Raw genomic sequence first — 18,677 nt, forward strand, 5'->3', positions numbered from 1 at the left:
AATTAGTGATGTCGTCAGCTGCGCATGGTCTATCCTTGTGGACGCAGACTTGCATGTATGAGGTGGTTCACACTTCTTAATCATCCATGATTCCCCTGAACCCGCAGGGGTTGCAAAAAGGCGGAACTCGTAGCGCGGGTGAGTTTTACACAGCACAACTAACCTTGTTCGGTCCCTTTTGTGTATTATACATTCCCAGTTGCCGTGAACATGAGTCTCATTTATTTTCTTTACAAGTTCGTCTATGTTGGTATAAACTTGCCCTGCAGCAAGTTCTTTATTGTATTCAACACGAGGACCGAAGAAACTAATGTCTGCCTCTTCGAAAGCTGTGGTGTCGTTGAATGTGGCGACCGGATGCTTACTTCCCTGACCTGTAATCGGGAATTTTTCTGCCCTGGATAAACCTGGTACATTTGCATCACCATCTGATAAGTCATCAGCTTCCCAAACCCCTTGGTATTCGTCCCCCGTTTCCATTTCCCTTTCTGGTATGGCATCAATAGCATCAACATCAACATCAATATCATTTCGATTAACGGGTACCGGTCCTGACTCTGGCATAGTTGGAAATCTAGGGATTATGGGTGTCTGTCTGGGTGGTGGTGGTGGCAACTCTTCAGTATTTTCTGGGGAGTTGTGGCACCCCTGGTTGTCATAACCGGGGCTGTGGTACCTCTGGTTGTCATAAGGGGACTGCTGGTGATATCCCTGGTTGTCATAAGGGGATTGCTGGTGGTACTCCTGGTGGTCATAAGGGGAGTGCTGGTGGTACCCTTGGTTGTCATAAGGGGAGTGCTGGTGGTACCCCTGGTTGTCATAACCCGAATTGTCATAACCTGAAGGTCCAGCCCTCGTTCGGAGAACCCTCTTCGAATATATGTCCATTACCGGGACCCCACAAGCTACAAATTGAGTATACACAACTCTCCACAAATTGGCATCTGTTATTTGAAACTTAACAAAGTAAGGTCTACCCCCCCTCCGCGTGAGTTGTCAATCCGTGTAACCAATTCTATTTCATACATGTTGGGGTTTACAGATGTCTTTTCGTATATTAGCTGCTTCAGTTCCTCAAATGTGGTATTTTCATTAATCTCGAAGCCAAATGCGACTTCTTTTGTGTAATGCACGCCATCTTCATCCCTTTCTAGCTTGCCGCCGACATACAGTGCAACTAACATCTCTTATTTAACAAACTACATTTAAAAAAAAAAATTACAAGTATTACATGACATAATAATGGGTACAGTAATAAATGACTAATTGAAAAATAATTAAAAAAAATTAAAAAAATTACAATTTTGCTACAGTACGATACAGTAATGTACATTGCGCTACAGTAAATGTACGTTACGCTACAGTAATTACAACAGTCAAAATTAACTACAGTAATGACTAATTATCAACAGTAATGACTAATTATTATAATTAAAAAACATACCTATTCACTCAGTTTCTCGTCTCGAGCAAAATTCTCAAATCGGGAAGTGACAGAGGCAGAAAACGAAGGGTTTAAATCAGATTAAATATGGGGCGCCCCAGGGTGTGGCGCCTCACTTGTCTTGTGGGCCGCCCCAGGAGCTGGCGCCTCACATGGTTTTTGGGCCGCCCTGGGCCCAGGCGGTCAGGGCATTTTTAAAATTTCTATTTTTTTTAGGGATATTAATAAAAATGGCCGCACTTTTGTGTCAGTGCGAAGTGTATTTTCAATTAATAGAGTTTCTATTTTTTTTAATTGCTAATATATATATATATGAATGTAATTTGTACTCTTTTTTTGAAACTCAACAATGTAAAGTTTGTAAGCAATCATTTTAATAAAAGTGAGAAAAACCAAACAAATTGCGATGCTTGAAATGAAGTATTTAGTGATATAAATTCGACTAAAGTCACTAAAATGAAAGTTTGTTTTTCTCTATTCTTTTTTGCTGCAAAAAATGATTGATTTTTGTTATTATACTTTTCAAATTTGAAAAATGAAACATTCTCACAAAATTTTTACTAGATGTTTTAGTTATGGAAATAAAAATAAATAATCAATGACCTTTAATATAGAGAAAGCACTATCCTAGAAAATATATGGTATCTAGAGAGAATTTTAGATAAGGACATATTTGTCCAGTAAAAAAATTCTGAAGTTGTTGTGTTAATAAAATAAATTATTGTGTCAATATCATTACCCAAAAACATTATTCACGCACTTTATTTTATCTTAACCTACGTATTATTAGCTCCAACAACACACTAACTGCAGGGTGACAACATTTATTTAATGAAATCCACATATTATTTGATTCAGAGAGTATACTAATTGAAGGACAAAAAAATAATATTTTCGTCCTTTAAAATTTGCATGGATGCATAGGCCGAAAATTTAATCTATACCATAAAAAATACAAAATTTCACCCAAACTATCAGTGAATCCGTATCCTCTTAGGTAACTAACACCCTGTTTGGATGGAGAGTAGAGGAAGGAAGGGAGGTGAAGAATAGAAGGGAATAGAATGGAAGATTAACATATTTAACATCTTTGTATTTGAATGATAAATTTGAGAAAATAAATTTAACTTTTATTTTCGTCTTATTTTTTGTTTGGTTGATTAAAATTTAGAAGGTTAATGAGGAATTTGATGGCTGTTGTATGTTTGTGATAAAAAAACTTGTATGAGTGTTATATTGATAAGATATAGAGTTGGACATTTGTGTTTGTTTTTTTCTAAAAATATTTGCAACAAAATTTATTTTCATCCTTTACACTCCAAATTGGGAGGGAAACCGATTCTATTAATTACAATGATACAAGGTTAAACCTTTCACCTCCGATATAATTTTGTCAACCAAACATGATTCGATGGAAAATTTCCTTTTCTTTTCATTCCCTCCCTTCCTCTACTCTCCATCCAAACAAGGTGAAGGCAATTGCTGGAAAAAAAAAAAGGAAACAGAGTAGGTCCGATGGGCATCGGACCTACTTTGGTTCCAACGGGTTCAATCACAGTCAGATTGGCTTTAGGATCGCGTCAGAACTTTCGCATCTGCTTTAATATTCATGCGCACAAATTCTGAAGCAAATTAAACGGTATATCTGCCCATCGGAACCAAACTAGGTATCGGGGCATCGGACCTACGCCTTTCTCAAAAAAAAATGGTTTGCATTTAGTTCCGGTCCTTTCAAAAGAATCTGGTACTGTTATAATTATTGGAGATCTGTTTTGAGATTTCTGTCAGAATTAAAAGAACAATCTGAATTTATTAATTGTACTACTTGAGGGTGATGCAAATTTAATATCAGTTCCGTCAGATTTCAAAAAATACTGGCTCACTATCAAAGATAGCAAGATAGCGAGTCAAAGCTAGTCCCTATTAACTAGCAAAGTTAGCGGTTGTGGTATTTTTTGGAATCTAACGAAACTGATAGTGAATTTGCATCACCTCAACTACTTCAATTAATAAATTTAGATTGGTCTATTGATTTTGGCACAAATCTCAAAACCGATGATATGGGTGAAATTTCAATTTTTTCTTTTGTATGTTATAGATAAAATGTTTCGGATGCACAAAGTTATGGATTCAACTCCTCTCTAATATTATAAAGAATGAGACTCACTTAACGGTTTGAGATTAAATCTCATTGCTTTGGTATTTAAGCTAGTGCAGGAGCAGTATTATTGGGCTCTGAGATTCATGTCAAGTTAAAAAGAACGCTCCAGATCTTTTTTTTTTTTTAAAATGAGGCTATAAAGCCCGTTTCATTGCAGAAACTTAGATTACAGAAACATAACAGTGTTTTTAGCATAGATATGCTAATATCACCCCTGTCAACTAAGCAAAAACCACTAATACGATACCAGAGATGGTATAACCAACATAACAAAATCTCAAAATAGAGCTGACAGAAGCAGCAAATAAGACAGAACGCTCCAGATCTATTAATTGTAAAAGATTTTCATTTTCTTGTACAGAATCGGAGAGGATGTGAATTCTGAAGTTATATCTAGCTAGACCTTGTTTCTGACATAGAAATTGTGGCCAACAAATTGATTTTAGAGAAGGAAATCCGACGGATGTAATTTTGGTGGTAGTTAATAGACTTACAAAATATGCTTATTTTTTCAATGAAGACCAACAGTTGGACCGATATATGTCATAAAATTCATGACATAGGATCTCGGTCAATTGTACAAGGATTTGCATGAGAACCCTATGTATAAGTACACTCAAACGATGAAAAAAAAACTATTTTTTTTGTTTGAAATAAGGGCTTTTTTAGACCTGCAATCTATCTTCTACGAAATTATTCCCTCTATACGTAATACAAACCAATCACTATATGTGCTAGATTTGTGATACGATTAAAAAATTTGATATAAATAATTATTTCGAACGAATATTTATATTAATAAATTAAAATTCCTTTGGTCAAATTTTTGAAAGGTTACTGGATGAATCTGTTTCTTTAAAATTCGAGAGAGCATCTGATATTGAAGTTCCGAACAATTAAGTTAAAGCTTTCTTGGAACTTGGAACTTGGGTCTTGGAAGCATTGCATTGATCAAGAAGTTGAAAATAATTCTTTTGTTATTTATTTCTTTTTATTTATCCATCCATACAGAGTAATGTTGGTTAGGTTGTGCTCCAGTATCGCCTTATTAAAGAGACGGAAGGGAAGGGGACGAAAAGAGAGGCTACCATCGTAACAGTGAAATCTACACCCTGAATCGGGGGTACAGATTTCATCCAAAATTGCGTTGGCTCTCCCCTCCGAACAGTGTGCGTTCCCCCTCGTTCCCCTACGCTCCCTCTCCGATTTAGCGATTCTCCTCTTCTGAAGCAGGGAACTTGATCTGAGCTGACTAGATTTTCAGAATTTTCACCTCCGCTGCCGTTCCTTCCCTCCGCATCCCTCCTTCTGAAGCAAGCCCTTAGTGTATGTACATCTCAGTTGTAAAAATATAAAAAAAAAGTACCATGCTTATTAAAATATGCAATTTAATAAGAGAAAAGGTAACATCCCCGGGCTACAGTCCCCCGAAAATCCCCGTGTATAAAAGTCTTCCCTTTTTAGCTTAGTTTTGACGCGCTTTCAACTGCCACAACTGCCATAATTTCAAGTACAATATATATGTTTACAGGATAATATGTGTATGTTTACAGGATAATATGTGTATGTTCACATAATAATATGTGTATGTTTACAGGATACTATGTGTATGTTCACAGAATAATATGTGTATGTTTACAGGATAATATGTGTATGTTTACATGATACTATGTGTATGTTCATAGAAGGTGGTCCCCAACAGCTGTCACGCGTTTTCAACAGTTTTCACGCGTTTTTAACAGCTTTCACGCGTTTTTATGTTGACAGAATTTGTTGAATTAGTTTACAGGATTTAGTATTGATGTTTACAGAATTAGTTGAAAATATCTGGGAATTTTTGGGGGCTGGAATTGGAGGACTGTTAGCTGCTTCCATTTAATAATGACTTTAGCAAATTTGTTACAAACTCGACGATGTGATAATTACGAGATTATTATACGAAGTAAAACACAAATTAGTAATTATGAAAATATTGAATGAGCTCGCAAATTAAAATTGGATATTGAATCAAGACTTGTTTCGCAAGCAAGGGTGTTAACGAGCTGGCTCGGTCTGAGTTAGGCTCCAGCTTAGTTTGTTAATTCTGAATCGAGCTACAGTCGAGCGAGTTGGACCTAGGGTATTCAAGCTAAAACCTCAGCTCGAACTCGTAACAAGCCAGCCCGAGCTAGCTCACTAGATCTGGCTGGATCTTGTTTAAGAAGAAAATAAATTCTACAAATTTTTTGGATAGAGCTAAACCGAGCTAGTCAGTATAAAATACATACAAATTCATATAAACCGAGCTAGTTAGCTAAACCTAGCCGAGCTGGCGAGCAAGCTAGACTCCAGCTCGAACTCGTTAATTCTGGACCTAATGGCGAGCTGGTTCGTTAACAGCTCAGTTCAATAACAAATGAGCAGTTAGCGAGCGAGTCAAATGTGAGTCACGATCAAGCCACGAGCTACGAGTTTTTTTGCCACCCTAGACTCATGAATCGCAAGCACGCTGATCTAATAATCTCTCTAATCTTGAGGTGAGGATCTAAAGATCGGACGGCAGCAGTTCACCTGATTCCTTCAACGACTCCGACCGTCAGATTATTTTATGATGAACGCTGGTGGTGATCTAACGGAGGAGTACTAGGCTCTCTCTAGTTCGAGCGCCAGCCCGTCTCCGCTCCCTCTCTCCGTCTCTCCTCAGAGCAGTATTGCTCTCGACCCGATCCGATCATCTCCTCTCCCATCCTCTCTCTCGCAAGTTGCAACTAAAAGGTGAGTCCATTCCATCTCTCTCTCTCTCTCTCACCAGTCAGCTGTAAACATTCAACCCCCAAATGTCATTTCTGTTCGGATTAGTGCAAATTTACCACAAATTCTATTCAAATTTGTACAGCTTTTGAATTTAACACGAGGTACAGAAAAATAACAGGTCAGGTTTGCTGATGATAGATAACTATAATTTATTTATGGGCTCAAATAGCTACTTCAATTGAGAGCATATAAAGAATGGAGAAGTTGAAGAAACTTTGCGCTTAATTTTATTTTGCTACGCATAACACAGAAAGATAGCAAAATGCATTGTCCTACAAACCCTACTAATTATTTACAAACCCTAACTGCCACCGCCAAGCTACCCTCTCGCTTCCATTCCTCTTCATCTTTAGGGTTTAACCATTTATCCAATACAAATTACCCTCTCTCTCTCGCTGTCTCTTTCTCTTCCCTCTCCACTCGTCTCAAAACCATCCTTCCAATCCATTCTTCCACCTCTTCTTCCTCCAATTGCGATTGCTTGGCTGAGACTGAGAAATCAGGGAACATGGATAGCCTAGTCCAGGTGGCCCACTCTGTTGCTGATGTCGCCGGCGAGGTCTTGAGGAAGTACTTTCGCCAGCGCTTTGATATCATCGACAAAGCCGACCTAAGTACGCTCATATCTTCCTCCTTTTTCATTTTTATTGTTTTTTTGCATTTTTATTTATCTTTTTTCTTTTATTTAGTTATTTGTGCCTTTAATTTGTCTACCTCTTTGATAAAGGTCCTGTGACAATTGCGGATAGAGAGGCCGAGGAGTCTATGGTTTCACTTATATTAGACAAGTTCCCTTCTCATGCTATGTAAGTTTCAGAATTGGTATAAACGACTCTAATTCAATAATTTATCTCTATATTACTGCAGTGTGGACTGTGGATTGACTTTTTCAGCTTTTAAATTTTTTTTTTTTCTGCTTTTCATATAAATTTCGTCAAAGGTAGAGCTATTTTATGTGCAGATATGGAGAGGAGCATGGCTGGAGATGCAAAGAGGACTATGCTGATTATGTCTGGGTTTTGGATCCTATTGATGGGACTAAAAGCTTTATTACTGGTACATTCAATTGCTTCTATTTTATTCTCAATGTGTGCGTAACTGGTTAATTTAATTGTTGATTTGAGTTGCTTTAATCACTTTTTGTTTTGTAGGGAAGCCTCTATTTGGTACGCTTATCTCAATTTTACACAAGGGTAAACCGGTACGTTTCTCTTACATAATCTGCTTCATTAGGCCTACGTACTCATTATCAAACTTTCAACAAGTAAATGAACCGATAGGTTCTTATGATATATGTTCTCTTTTTCCTTCATTTGAACTGTTCAGATAATAGGAATAATTGATCAGCCGATTTTGAGAGAGAGATGGGTGGGGATTGATGGAAAGATAACCACCTTGAATGGAAGAGAAATCTCAACTCGTACTTGCAGTGTACTCTCACAAGCTTATTTGTATGTACTATGTTCTCATTTTTTATTTGTATTCTCTTTGTACTATGTACTACTAGTATAGACTGCTACCTGTTGATGTTCCTAAATTCCACGTTATTCACGGAAAGCTAAACAAAATAACGTGACTTGGTTTCACATAACTGCAATATACATAGCTATGGAGTAAGGATTGATCTCTCTTTATCTTTTCGTTTTCTATCTTAACATTAAACTGTAACCACTGAAAGCTTTACTCGCTGTCAGTATGGCTTTAGTTGTCCTAATTTAAATTTTTTTGCAATGATAATTTTTTTGTTTATTTCTGAAGGTATACAACAAGTCCACACTTATTTAGCGGGGAAGCCGAGGAAGCATTTGTTCGTGTTAGAAATAAGGTTAATTGACTATATTGAACCGTGTCTATTTTGCATGTTATTCATTTTTTTTTTCTTTTACGTCTCCGTGCTTTCTATATATGTATTTACTTGAATGATGATTTTGGCAGGTGAAAGTGCCATTATATGGTTGCGATTGCTATGCATATGCACTTTTGGCTTCTGGTTTTGTTGACCTTGTTGTTGAATCTGGTCTAAAGGTTTTTTTTTTCTTTTTCTTTTTCTTTTTCTTTTCCAAAACGTTCCTTTTTTCATTTTATCCTACAACATGCACCAGGCATGTGGATGACCTTATTTACATTTTTTTTTCTCTCTTTTACATAGCCATACGACTTTCTTGCACTGGTACCAGTGATAGAAGGTGCAGGTGGTACCATAACAGATTGGAAAGGAAATAGACTCAGCTGGCAAGCATCCCCTCAGTCACACCCCACAAGTGCGTAAAACATTTCTGACATTAACTAATTCTACTTTTGTTAAAATCTAATTACTATTTTGAAACGTGTTAGGTTATAATGTGGTGGCAGCTGGAGATGCTATGGTCCACAAAGAAGCGATTGAGGCACTTCACTGGTCATAATTAGCTTTGTACATTTTTTTTTGCTTTAATTGGAATAAAAGCAAATTGGCTGGACTGAGAAGTGAAAGTTATGGGGCAGAAGTATTGATTGACATAAAATTTGTGATGATAAACAATTGTGATCATCCTAATAATTTAGTATTTAGTAGTTACATTTATGTAGTTTTCATTATAGTTTTGAAGGTCATTATTTTTGTTGAGTTGGTTTAGTATGCAAATGGTTTTATGTTTGTATTGGCGTTATTAGGTCGTTGTAGACACTGAAACTCTTCTTGTATTTTTCTTCTTTGAGCAAATTTTTCAAGGATGGAGATAGGTGCTTTTTTATGGTCAGATAAATATGAAAAAATGAAGAAGCATAATATGGTTTATCGCATGCATTAAATTAAATTATTAGTGCTAATAAGCAACCGATGCTTGCTTGCGACCCAGTTCCAGTTTAGAAGTGAAATTGAAGCCCAAAATTACAAACTAACTTTAGTTGGGCTTTGAGGGTTTGATAAATAAATGGCCCATATATCATGTGACAGTGAGACCCAGTAGTTGCAGTGCAGTTCAGTTCACCCCTTGAACATTTGAACCTTAACTGGCTGGAGGCTGGAGCGAGAAGAGAACTAGCGAAGAGAGAAGGGTTAAGGAAAGAGAGAGGGAGCCGATTCATATCATGCAATTGGGATTGGGATTGGGGCATAGAGTTGCGGCTACTCCGTCTGGTGGTGCCCTCGAAGCTGAAGGCCCAAATGGCATGGATCACCGCCGCCGTATCTTCCTTTTGGGAACGGGCTTCGTCGCCCGCCACGTGTCCATCCCACTCTTGCAACAAGGCTGGTACTCTCTCTCTCTACACACACACACACACACTCTTTACTGTCTGTACTGAATCTCTACTCTTTCTCAACTCATCAGGCACGTGTCTGGCACGTGCACCACCTCCCTCAAGAAGAACCAACTGCGCACAGTCGGAATTGATGCTCATCTATTTGATGCCAACCGCCACAAGTACATACATGCTTATTCTTTCTTTCTTTTCACTTTGTGCCTTGTTTTGTCTTTACAATTCCTTACATGCTTATTCTTTGTAGGCTGACAGAGCTTGAAACCTTGCGAGATGCATCTCACGTGCTGGTTTCAATCCCACCCGCTTATGGAATTGGTGATCCTGTCTCTTTTCTTCTTCCCTTGTTCATTTTCATAATTCACTAATTAAAGCTTTTCTACAAACACTATCTATCTGTTGTGTGCAACATTAATTTCTTCACTTTATATCACTCTGGCTGCTCTTTATCATATGAAAATGTCCAATACAATAAGTACTAGGATTAAAGGGTTTAATTTCCCTTTGCAATGTAAAATGCAGTTGCTTAATCTGCACCAGGAGTTGCATCCCTTGCTGAATTATGGAAATCTACAGTGGTTATGTTATCTTTCCTCTACTAGTGAGTATTTTTTCTTCAAAATATCATATATGTGCTTCTCTCACTTCATTTCCTCGTCAAACCCTATTTAATTCTGTCACCATGGGTCACAAGTTAAGATGGAAACAAAAGCATATATAACTCAACATGACAGGTGTATATGGAGACTGTGGTGGCGCTTGGGTTGACGAGGAGTAAGTCTTCACTGCTGACTTTTGCAATTCTTTCCTTTTAATTTGTTACAAATATTTTGCTCCTAAATTGCTTATCCTGTATAATTGATTCAATGCAGTTACCCAGTGAATCCAAGAACTGAATCAGCCAAGTCGAGATATGAAGCTGAAAAGGGATGGACTCATTTTGGGCTTAGCCTCGGCTTATCCACCTTTATTTTTCGGTTAGGTGGAATTTACGGTCCAGGAAGAAGGTCCGGGCTTCTTTCTTTAACCAAGCACCTTTCCCATTTATTTAATTTACTGATAACCCCCTCATTTCCTTTTTTTTTTGTTTAGTATGTGTCCTTGCACACACTCTAGTAATCCAAGTATTACTGGTCACCAGGAAATTTTCATTTCTGAAGAACATTTTGTATAAGATGCAGAATTTCGAAAGTGAATTAACTTTAAGAAAATAAGGCAAAAAAATGAAATAGTTGGAACCAAAATGTTTGGCTGGTCAAGTAGATTAAGATCAATGGTTTCAATTCGTCGTTTGAAACTTATCCATCTGTCTTTTAATTTAAGTTATGCTTACAAACCTTCCTCGCGAGCACAAGTTCATACCAGCTTCACTCAATAAAAATGTTTTCCTTTACTGGTATATATACATTTAGACTCAGACTTCACAGAAGCAATCTTCACTAAAATAACTGGAAATTATATACATATGAGGAGGGATCCACTGACAACATTTTATTTGTAAAGTTACAACATCTTACAACAATTCGGTTTTTGCAATTTTAGAAGTCCAAACAGTCGATCCAAACTGTTCAACATGATCTCTATATTAAAATGTGCTTGGAGATCAAACTTTATATATTTTTTTAATTGTTTTACTATTATTAAGGATTTTATAAACTGTTGTTTTTAGACAATTTTGGACCACTGAAAAACAACAGTTTTGTAAAATACTTAATAAACAGTGAAAAAAATTAAAAAAAATGATCTCCAAGCACATTTTAATATAGAGATCATGTTAAACGGTTTGAGTCGACTGTTTGGGCTTTGAAAATCACAAAACCGAATTGTTGTAAGATGTTGTAACTTACAAATGTTGTAAGTGGATCCCTCTTCTACATTTATTCTATTATTTGTTTAGTTGTAATTTCATTTATGCCTAACCTGTTAACTCAATCATGAAAGGAAATAGGTTATTTGTATAATTACAGTGCCTTAGATACACTTATGAAAAGGAAGGACTTGTCGGAAAATCAGAAGAGAAGAGATTCCAGAGATTTCTATTATACAGGTCGCATACATGTTGCCGATATTTGTCAAGCTATCTTATCTAGTATAGCAAACCCAAATCTGGGGTACATTTCTCTTTTCTTTCTTTATTTTTTTATTTATGATTTTTTTTTTAAATTGCTCTAGTTGGGATTTTCTTAGTTTTTTTAATGAATTAATTTTTCAGGAAAATATACAATGTGGTAGATGATTACCCGGCCCCACGAGCTGAGGTATTTGCATTTGCTCGGGACTTGATAAGCCGAAGGTATCCTGAGATGGTGAGTGATTTCAATCATGTAAGTTTAGGAGATGTGCAAGCAATTATTGGGGAAAAATGTGTATCTAATACACGTATGAAAAAGGAGCTCGGTGTACAATTAATATACCCAAGTTACAAGTCTGGCTTACAAAGCATCTTTGATTCTTGGTCGAGTTCCTTGTGAATATATACAATTACGCCGTACTGTTGCTTGTAATATGCAATTATTTTTTGCTTTTTTTGAGCTTTTTAATGGCTTTTGTGTTCAGGCTTGCTTGGTGCACTGCCATTCTAACTTCGTGGTGAATGCTAAGGTGTTTTATAAAGCACAGACTGCCCCGTGCTTTACATCTAAATATTGATTTTTAAAGTTTATACGGTCGATTTAACTGTTCAACATGATGTTTTAGGGTCTATGTGGAAAATATCTAAGGAGATTAAATTATATACTCATTAGAATTATTTTTATTATATTTTTGTATATATAGTATATTTATTAATCTAAAGAATTTTTTTTAAACCATCCACAGCAACAACTTTTTCTCTAAGAAAAAAAAAAAATATAAATTGGTCTTCAAGAAATTTTTTATATAAACATCATACTGAACGGTTTCAATAACTCTTCGAACTTCTAAAAATAAAAATCTTGAAATAATATACGGAACCATCCTTGTTTTTAAAAAACATCTTATCATCTCTCTCTCTATATATAGATAGATAAAAAGATAGATAGATAGATAGAGTAAGGCTACTATATATTGTAATGCATAAGTATTTTTGTGCATTGAACTATAAATTATCAGATTCAAAGTTCAAATAACTAATCCAAACTGTTTATCTTGTTCTCCATATTAATATGTGTTTGGAGACCAAATTTTACATTTTTTGGAAATTTTTTACTATTTATTAAGCCACTTTGAAAATCGTTGATCTAACGGTGCCTTTTGATTAATATGTGCCTTTTGATTTAACGATTTTCAAAGTAGCTTAATAAATAGTAAAAAAAATTCAAAAAATGTAAAATTTGGTCTCCAAGAACATATTAATATGGAGAACAAGATGAACGGTTTGGATCGGTTATTTGAACTTTGAATCCGGTAATTTATAGTCCAATGTACGAAAATGTCTATACATTGCAAATTTGCAATGTATTGTAGCCTTTCTCTCTCTCTATATATATATATATATGCACGAGCGTAGAGATGGAATTAGAAAATTTGAATATAAGATTAAATTATAAAATACATAATATGTAAAAACTAAAAACACAAAATAATGTGGCATTGGAATTGAATCTAAGACTTCTCAATTAACAAGTTGATTTGAATTTACCAATAGATTGCAAGTATATATTTGATATTTTATTGCAGGTATATATTTGATATTTTATGAGAGGACTAGATTATATAAAAAAAATATTAAATTAAATTTTAATATATATGATTAAAAAAAAAATTATGGAAGTAACTTAGTGACTCTGACATACATATAGTTTGTAGTTCGTGATTTGATTTGAGTTTGATTCGAAAAAAGTTCGCAATTAATTCGATTCGAAATTAGTTTGTTTTCAAACAAATCAAACTAGTTCGGTTCGAATCTTATTCAAATCAAACTTAAACTGGATATAATTCGTTCAAAATTGATTCGCGAACTATTTATGTTCGAATCTCAAATAATGCAACTAATGGAATTAATCATAAATTTTTAAATAATGCTGGAACCAAACTTATATCATAGCTCAAAATTATTAATATAATGACAACTTATAATGGGAAAATGTTTTAGTAGTGTAACAAATTAACAATGGAATAAGTTCCATTTGACTAGGTCCGTGCCTTGATTTTAATCAATCCAGCAGCGTAAAAGGTAATGGAATCTTAAGCTGGCTCATAATCCATGAGTGTGAATTCGTAAAAGATAAAAGGAAACCGTGTGAATTTTGTTCTGTGAGAAGAAAACTAATGCATAAACTACCGGTATAACTAGGGCTGCCAAAAAAAAATCTAGTTCGTAATTCGATTGACTTCGATTCGAAAAATTTGTAGTTCACAATTAATTCAATTCGAAATTAATTCGTTCTGAAACAAATCAAACCAGTTCGGTTCGAATTTTATTCAAATTCAAACTCAAATTAGAGTAAGTTTGATTCGTTTTCAGCCTAGGCTGCACTAGCGTTTGATTGTGTTGTTTGTTGAATGAATTGCTGGTTGAACTTGTACAGAGACACCAGTATTCATTGCTGCCGGTTGGCGCCTTGCGGTTGTGTATTAATGACTTGATGTAAAGCTGCGTTTGAGTAACAGAAGCAGATATAGACATCATCAATTACAATTACGTATTTCACTTCATTTGCAATGTACAACTTTCTCTATCTTGATCCGTGTATTATATAGTTAAAGAAATCCAAGGATAGCTGTGACGTGATGGTTTGTCTTCAATTATTATTAGTGTTTTAAGAAATGTTCCGTGATAAATACATCTGGACAAACACAAAACGTTTTTTCAAAAGCTTCATAGAAGCTACGAATTTGTGACCGGAGGTCCGGAGATCGAACTCTTTGATCTTGATTTCCGCTTGGGTCCGATGGTCATCGGACTCAAAGTGGTTTAAATGGATTTGCTCATCATCGGATCTATTTTTAGAATTCGTGCGCACAAATTTTAAAGCACACGCAAAAGTGCAGACGCGAATCCTAAAGCAGATCTGATGGTAAGCGAACCCATTAAAACCACTTTGGATCCAATGGCCATCGGACCCAAACTGTTCTCCTTGATCTTATGTTAACTACAATTTTAGAACATTTTCTCCTAATCAACTATACTACCATTCCATCTCAACAAACACAATGTGTGGTTAAACAAATTTTACGCAAGGTAGTGTGTTAAACAGTGGAAAAAGGATGTGTTACATTTTTTAACGTTGTAATGATGTTGTGATGTGTCGTTTCTCGTGTGATCATATTTAATATTTTTTTTTGTCAGATTTAAATTGTTTATTAGAAAATTTTGAGAAAAATACCGACATTGGTAGAAAATTGCAATGATATTGCAAAATGAAGAAAATAATGTTGGGTAATTCTATTTATTGTTAAACATATTTAAAAAGTTGGTTCTGATTTTGAAATGTTGATTGAAAAAAATAATAAAAAGATTTCTAACTTTTTGGAAAATAATGTATTTTTTTTCTAATGTGAAGAAAAAATTGTTGGAAAATTTCGTTTCGTACTTTTGCAAAAAGATATGATAGAAATAATAATGCGTATAAGTTGGATGGAGATATTCAAATGGAAACCGTGAATATTTATTTGATCGACAGTGGGTAGAGGAGACGAGAGAGATACGCGGGAACTTTCTAATGCCAAACTGTTATTTTCTAGAATAATATATATATATATATTTTTTTTATTTGGAGCCGCACGGTCACGGCCGAAATTTTTATTAATAGGAAAAATAAATAAATATCGATAATAGAAAAGAAAATATCTAGAAAAAAAATGTGATTTATAAACAATCACAGTCTGGTTATTCTGCTCTAATTATTTTCTAATTAAATCACGAAAAAAAAATTCTAGCCTTTATAGACTATCACGGCCAGAGATGAAGGCCTACAACATATATGATAAATACATACAAAGATGTATTTATCTATGCACTCACATCACTGTTAAGTCCATAACTCTCTAGCCGTGATAGTCTATGAAGGTTAGGATTTTTTTTTTTTGGTTTAATTAGAGAGTAATTAGAGCATACTAATCAAACCATGATTGTTTATAATGTCCTTTGGACCAGGGGCGGATCTTAGTGTATTGAAAAGGTGGTTAAGCGATCTCTATGATTTTAAAATTTTAGTTATATATATTGAAATTTAATTAATTTCTTTTTCAGAACATTGTATATAGTCTAGCCCCCCTCAATAATAATAATCAAATATTTACTTGTAGTCTAGTAGTTATAGCTTTGTCTTGTAGATGAGAGGTATTGGATTCAAATCTCACTCACTACATTATGCATTTTAATTTTTAGCTCCCTCCATCAAAGTTTTCTAGTTCCGCCCCTGCTTTAGACGTTATAAACTATCACGTTTTTTTTTCTAGATTTCAATTTTACATCATTTTCTTCTCCAATATTGATATTTATTTATTTATTTTCCTATTAATAAAAATTTCGGCGGTCACGGAGCACCAATTTTAAAAGATATTCAAAAATGCCGTCGGATTAATATTTGAGAGATACTAACATGCCGTAATATTTTGTGTTTATAGTTTTATATGTGATCACATCTCATTCTATGATATATCATATTGATTTGTATGACATGTCGTATATTTTTTTATTAAAAAAAAACATTGCACAAAACAATTCATCAGTAAGTCACATCATAATAAACATGTGTGTTGTGACATAACTTTAATGATTGTGCTATGACAACACATGTCATTTTTTATTTACAGTTATCATTGTCACCGGAACTATTCTCGTGTGATTTAGGGTGTGCTCCGCAATTGAGGGTGAAAACCTTTATTAATGGAAGGGGAAGGAAGACGCTCACTCCCGAACAGTAATCTTTACACCCCGATTTGGGGGTGAAGATTGTCGCTAAAAATCACTATGCGTTCACCTCCGCACAGTACCCGTTCACCTCCGCACAGTACGCGTTCACCTCCGCACAGTACGCGTTCACCTCCGCTTCTTCAGTTCTGGAGCAGGTGAAACCTTCGGGCAGCTGCGGTCTGAGGCACCGTTCACCTCCGCACAGTGTATTTTTCTTCCTCTCCCTCCGCGTAACCTCAACTGGAGCACACCCTTATACTTCAGCTCAGCTTCTTTCTTTTTGTTATTTTTCTAATTGAAAAGCTTAAAATTTTCAAAAATAATATAATTGATACTCTACTTTTGTTTTGCCTAGCTAAACATATGTCATAGACAGGTGAAAAGTTTAAAACAAAAATATAATTGATACCGTACAATAACTAGATACTAATTAATCAAAAAATTATCGGAAAAATATTAGAGCAATTATAGGAAATGAAAAGAAAAAAAAATCATAATGTGGGTGGAATAAAAATTTTAAGTTTATTTTGCTATGTGCATGCTGCCTTCGAAGTATTGATTTTTTTTTTTTTTGAAAGAAGTGAAATTATCCACCGATTTTCATTGAATAAAAACCCCATACAGTGTTTATTGATACCAACAGGTTGGTACCAGGTACCAAAACGAAAACCTAATGGTATTGAGAAATACCACTAAAACATCCAAAAACAATCGACAAAAACTAATACATCCAAGCAATCTGAAACAACACATATGTAAAACATACCTAACATAACAGAACAATGAAAATAAGCATAAAAGACCCTAAAATTTTAAGAAACTGCAACAGTCATTGTGGAGTTGCAGCCACTATCAGAGTTACTACTTGAAGTGTCCTCATCACCATTTGAACTTTTCTCTGTTTCAAGCAAAGGGGTTAAAGCCTGTGTAGTCCCCATGGAAATGACCAATGTTGATTCTATCAAATCCTTCAATCCACAAAGAAAAATTAGATTCAATTGACAAGTAATATCTGTTTTTTGATTTAAAGTCCAAAATCTAGCAATAGGTAATTTTATTTTACCCTAATACGTGTACATTTTGCACCTGACCCCCATTAGAAATAATTTTATTTCTATCAAGCCATAAGTTCTACAAAATTGAACCCCTAATAATTTCAATAATATTTGAGTATTTTAATGGAATACAGTAATCAATCTCCCACAGAGCAGTAATATTATCATACACAAAATATAAATTATTGTACTGAGCAATCCAATTACATATTGATCTAGCAAAATGACAGGTGACAAATAAGTGATCAATTGTTTCCATGTGAGAACAATAAAGACACTGAGTATCTTTTTTCTTTTTCTTTTTTGAAATGGTCGGACAGAAGCTGCTAGGTTTTGCAAAAGACACTGAGTATCACCTGTCCATCTATGTTTACTCAATCTATCTTTGGTTAATACTCGTTTTCGTCTAGCTAACCATAAATTTTTTTAATTTTTAAAGATATGCTAGCCTTTCAAATACTATTATAGACAATGGTTTAAATAACGATTATAGCAATATAGCGGAACGGTTAAAAAAAATAAGCAATTGCACTAATTAGCTAGCTATATATCTCCCATAGCACCATAGCTTTTAGGGTCCGAAAAAACTATAACTAGCTATTTAGAACACTGATTATAGATCATTGACTCCACCAGATTTTAAAAAATTATAAAGGGAATTAATAGTGAAGTTGTCGTAGGAGTCCATCTCCATAATATTAATTTGATCTACATAAAGGCTTAACTTAACCGAAGCTAAGAGTTTAAGTAAAGCTACCCATTTAATTAGTAAGTTAAGTATATTGATATTAATTTGCCGAATCTAACAAACCTAGCATTTTAACTCGACACCTTCCATTGTTGCAATCTTATAGCTGCTTATTTAATTAATTAATCATAGTTTGTCCTTTGAATTTATAGTTAGTTTGAGGATGAGTGGTTGGGGAATTGTTGGTTGCAAGTGGTTTTCATACAGTTAATTTAATTTTGTTGTGATGTATTATTAGTATTGAAAAATAAATTGAGACAATGGAAGTTGAATCATGTACACAATCAAGCTAAATTAGTTAGACATATATATCACATGTGCATGCCAAAAGTGCAAATTGCATATATAACACAATCTCTCTCTGGGTCCGTAAGGAGGTTGGAATATGGTTAAGCTAA

The 18,677-nt window shown here is 34.7% G+C and overlaps 2 protein-coding genes across 4 annotated transcripts; both read left to right on the forward strand.

Annotated features, from left to right (window-relative positions):
• Positions 1 to 6,267: 6,267 nt before the first annotated feature.
• IMPL2 (inositol monophosphatase family protein) lies at positions 6,268 to 9,042 on the forward strand. 3 transcript variants are annotated; one of them, XM_078318485.1, is made up of 10 exons: positions 6,268 to 6,359; positions 6,568 to 7,012; positions 7,126 to 7,204; positions 7,360 to 7,454; positions 7,550 to 7,599; positions 7,725 to 7,849; positions 8,157 to 8,223; positions 8,334 to 8,423; positions 8,548 to 8,659; positions 8,733 to 9,042. In XM_078318485.1, the coding sequence occupies exons 2-10, from the start codon at positions 6,661 to 6,663 to the stop codon at positions 8,801 to 8,803; spliced, it is 1,041 nt and encodes a 346-aa protein (XP_078174611.1). In that variant the 5' UTR covers positions 6,268 to 6,359; positions 6,568 to 6,660; the 3' UTR covers positions 8,804 to 9,042. The 3 variants fall into 3 exon arrangements, with proteins under 3 accessions (XP_078174611.1, XP_078174612.1, XP_078174610.1); XM_078318484.1 differs by lacking the exon at positions 6,268 to 6,359 and having other exon boundaries at positions 6,527 to 7,012; XM_078318486.1 differs by lacking the exons at positions 6,268 to 6,359; positions 8,548 to 8,659 and having other exon boundaries at positions 6,525 to 7,012.
• A 330-nt stretch (positions 9,043 to 9,372) lies between these two features.
• On the forward strand, positions 9,373 to 12,168 carry LOC144568222 (NAD(P)-binding Rossmann-fold superfamily protein). The gene is made up of 8 exons (XM_078318487.1): positions 9,373 to 9,631; positions 9,710 to 9,802; positions 9,886 to 9,964; positions 10,161 to 10,239; positions 10,373 to 10,412; positions 10,511 to 10,645; positions 11,606 to 11,749; positions 11,851 to 12,168. The coding sequence occupies exons 1-8, from the start codon at positions 9,468 to 9,470 to the stop codon at positions 12,107 to 12,109; spliced, it is 993 nt and encodes a 330-aa protein (XP_078174613.1). The 5' UTR covers positions 9,373 to 9,467; the 3' UTR covers positions 12,110 to 12,168.
• The last annotated feature ends 6,509 nt before the right edge of the window (positions 12,169 to 18,677 follow it).

Source organism: Carex rostrata, chromosome 17 (assembly GCF_964058835.1).
Source record: "Carex rostrata chromosome 17, lpCarRost1.2, whole genome shotgun sequence".
Taxonomy (NCBI): domain Eukaryota; kingdom Viridiplantae; phylum Streptophyta; class Magnoliopsida; order Poales; family Cyperaceae; genus Carex; species Carex rostrata.

Coding starts and splice junctions, on each gene's coding strand:
- IMPL2 (XM_078318485.1), top strand. CDS start 6,661: ATGCATTGTCCTACAAACCCTACTAATTATTTACAAACCCTAACTGCC. Junction 7,600..7,724: donor TTTTACACAAGGGTAAACCG/GTACGTTTCTCT, acceptor TGAACTGTTCAG/ATAATAGGAATAATTGATCA. Junction 8,224..8,333: donor TTGTTCGTGTTAGAAATAAG/GTTAATTGACTA, acceptor TGATTTTGGCAG/GTGAAAGTGCCATTATATGG.
- LOC144568222 (XM_078318487.1), top strand. CDS start 9,468: ATGCAATTGGGATTGGGATTGGGGCATAGAGTTGCGGCTACTCCGTCT. Junction 9,632..9,709: donor CCACTCTTGCAACAAGGCTG/GTACTCTCTCTC, acceptor TCAACTCATCAG/GCACGTGTCTGGCACGTGCA. Junction 11,750..11,850: donor ATAGCAAACCCAAATCTGGG/GTACATTTCTCT, acceptor TTAATTTTTCAG/GAAAATATACAATGTGGTAG.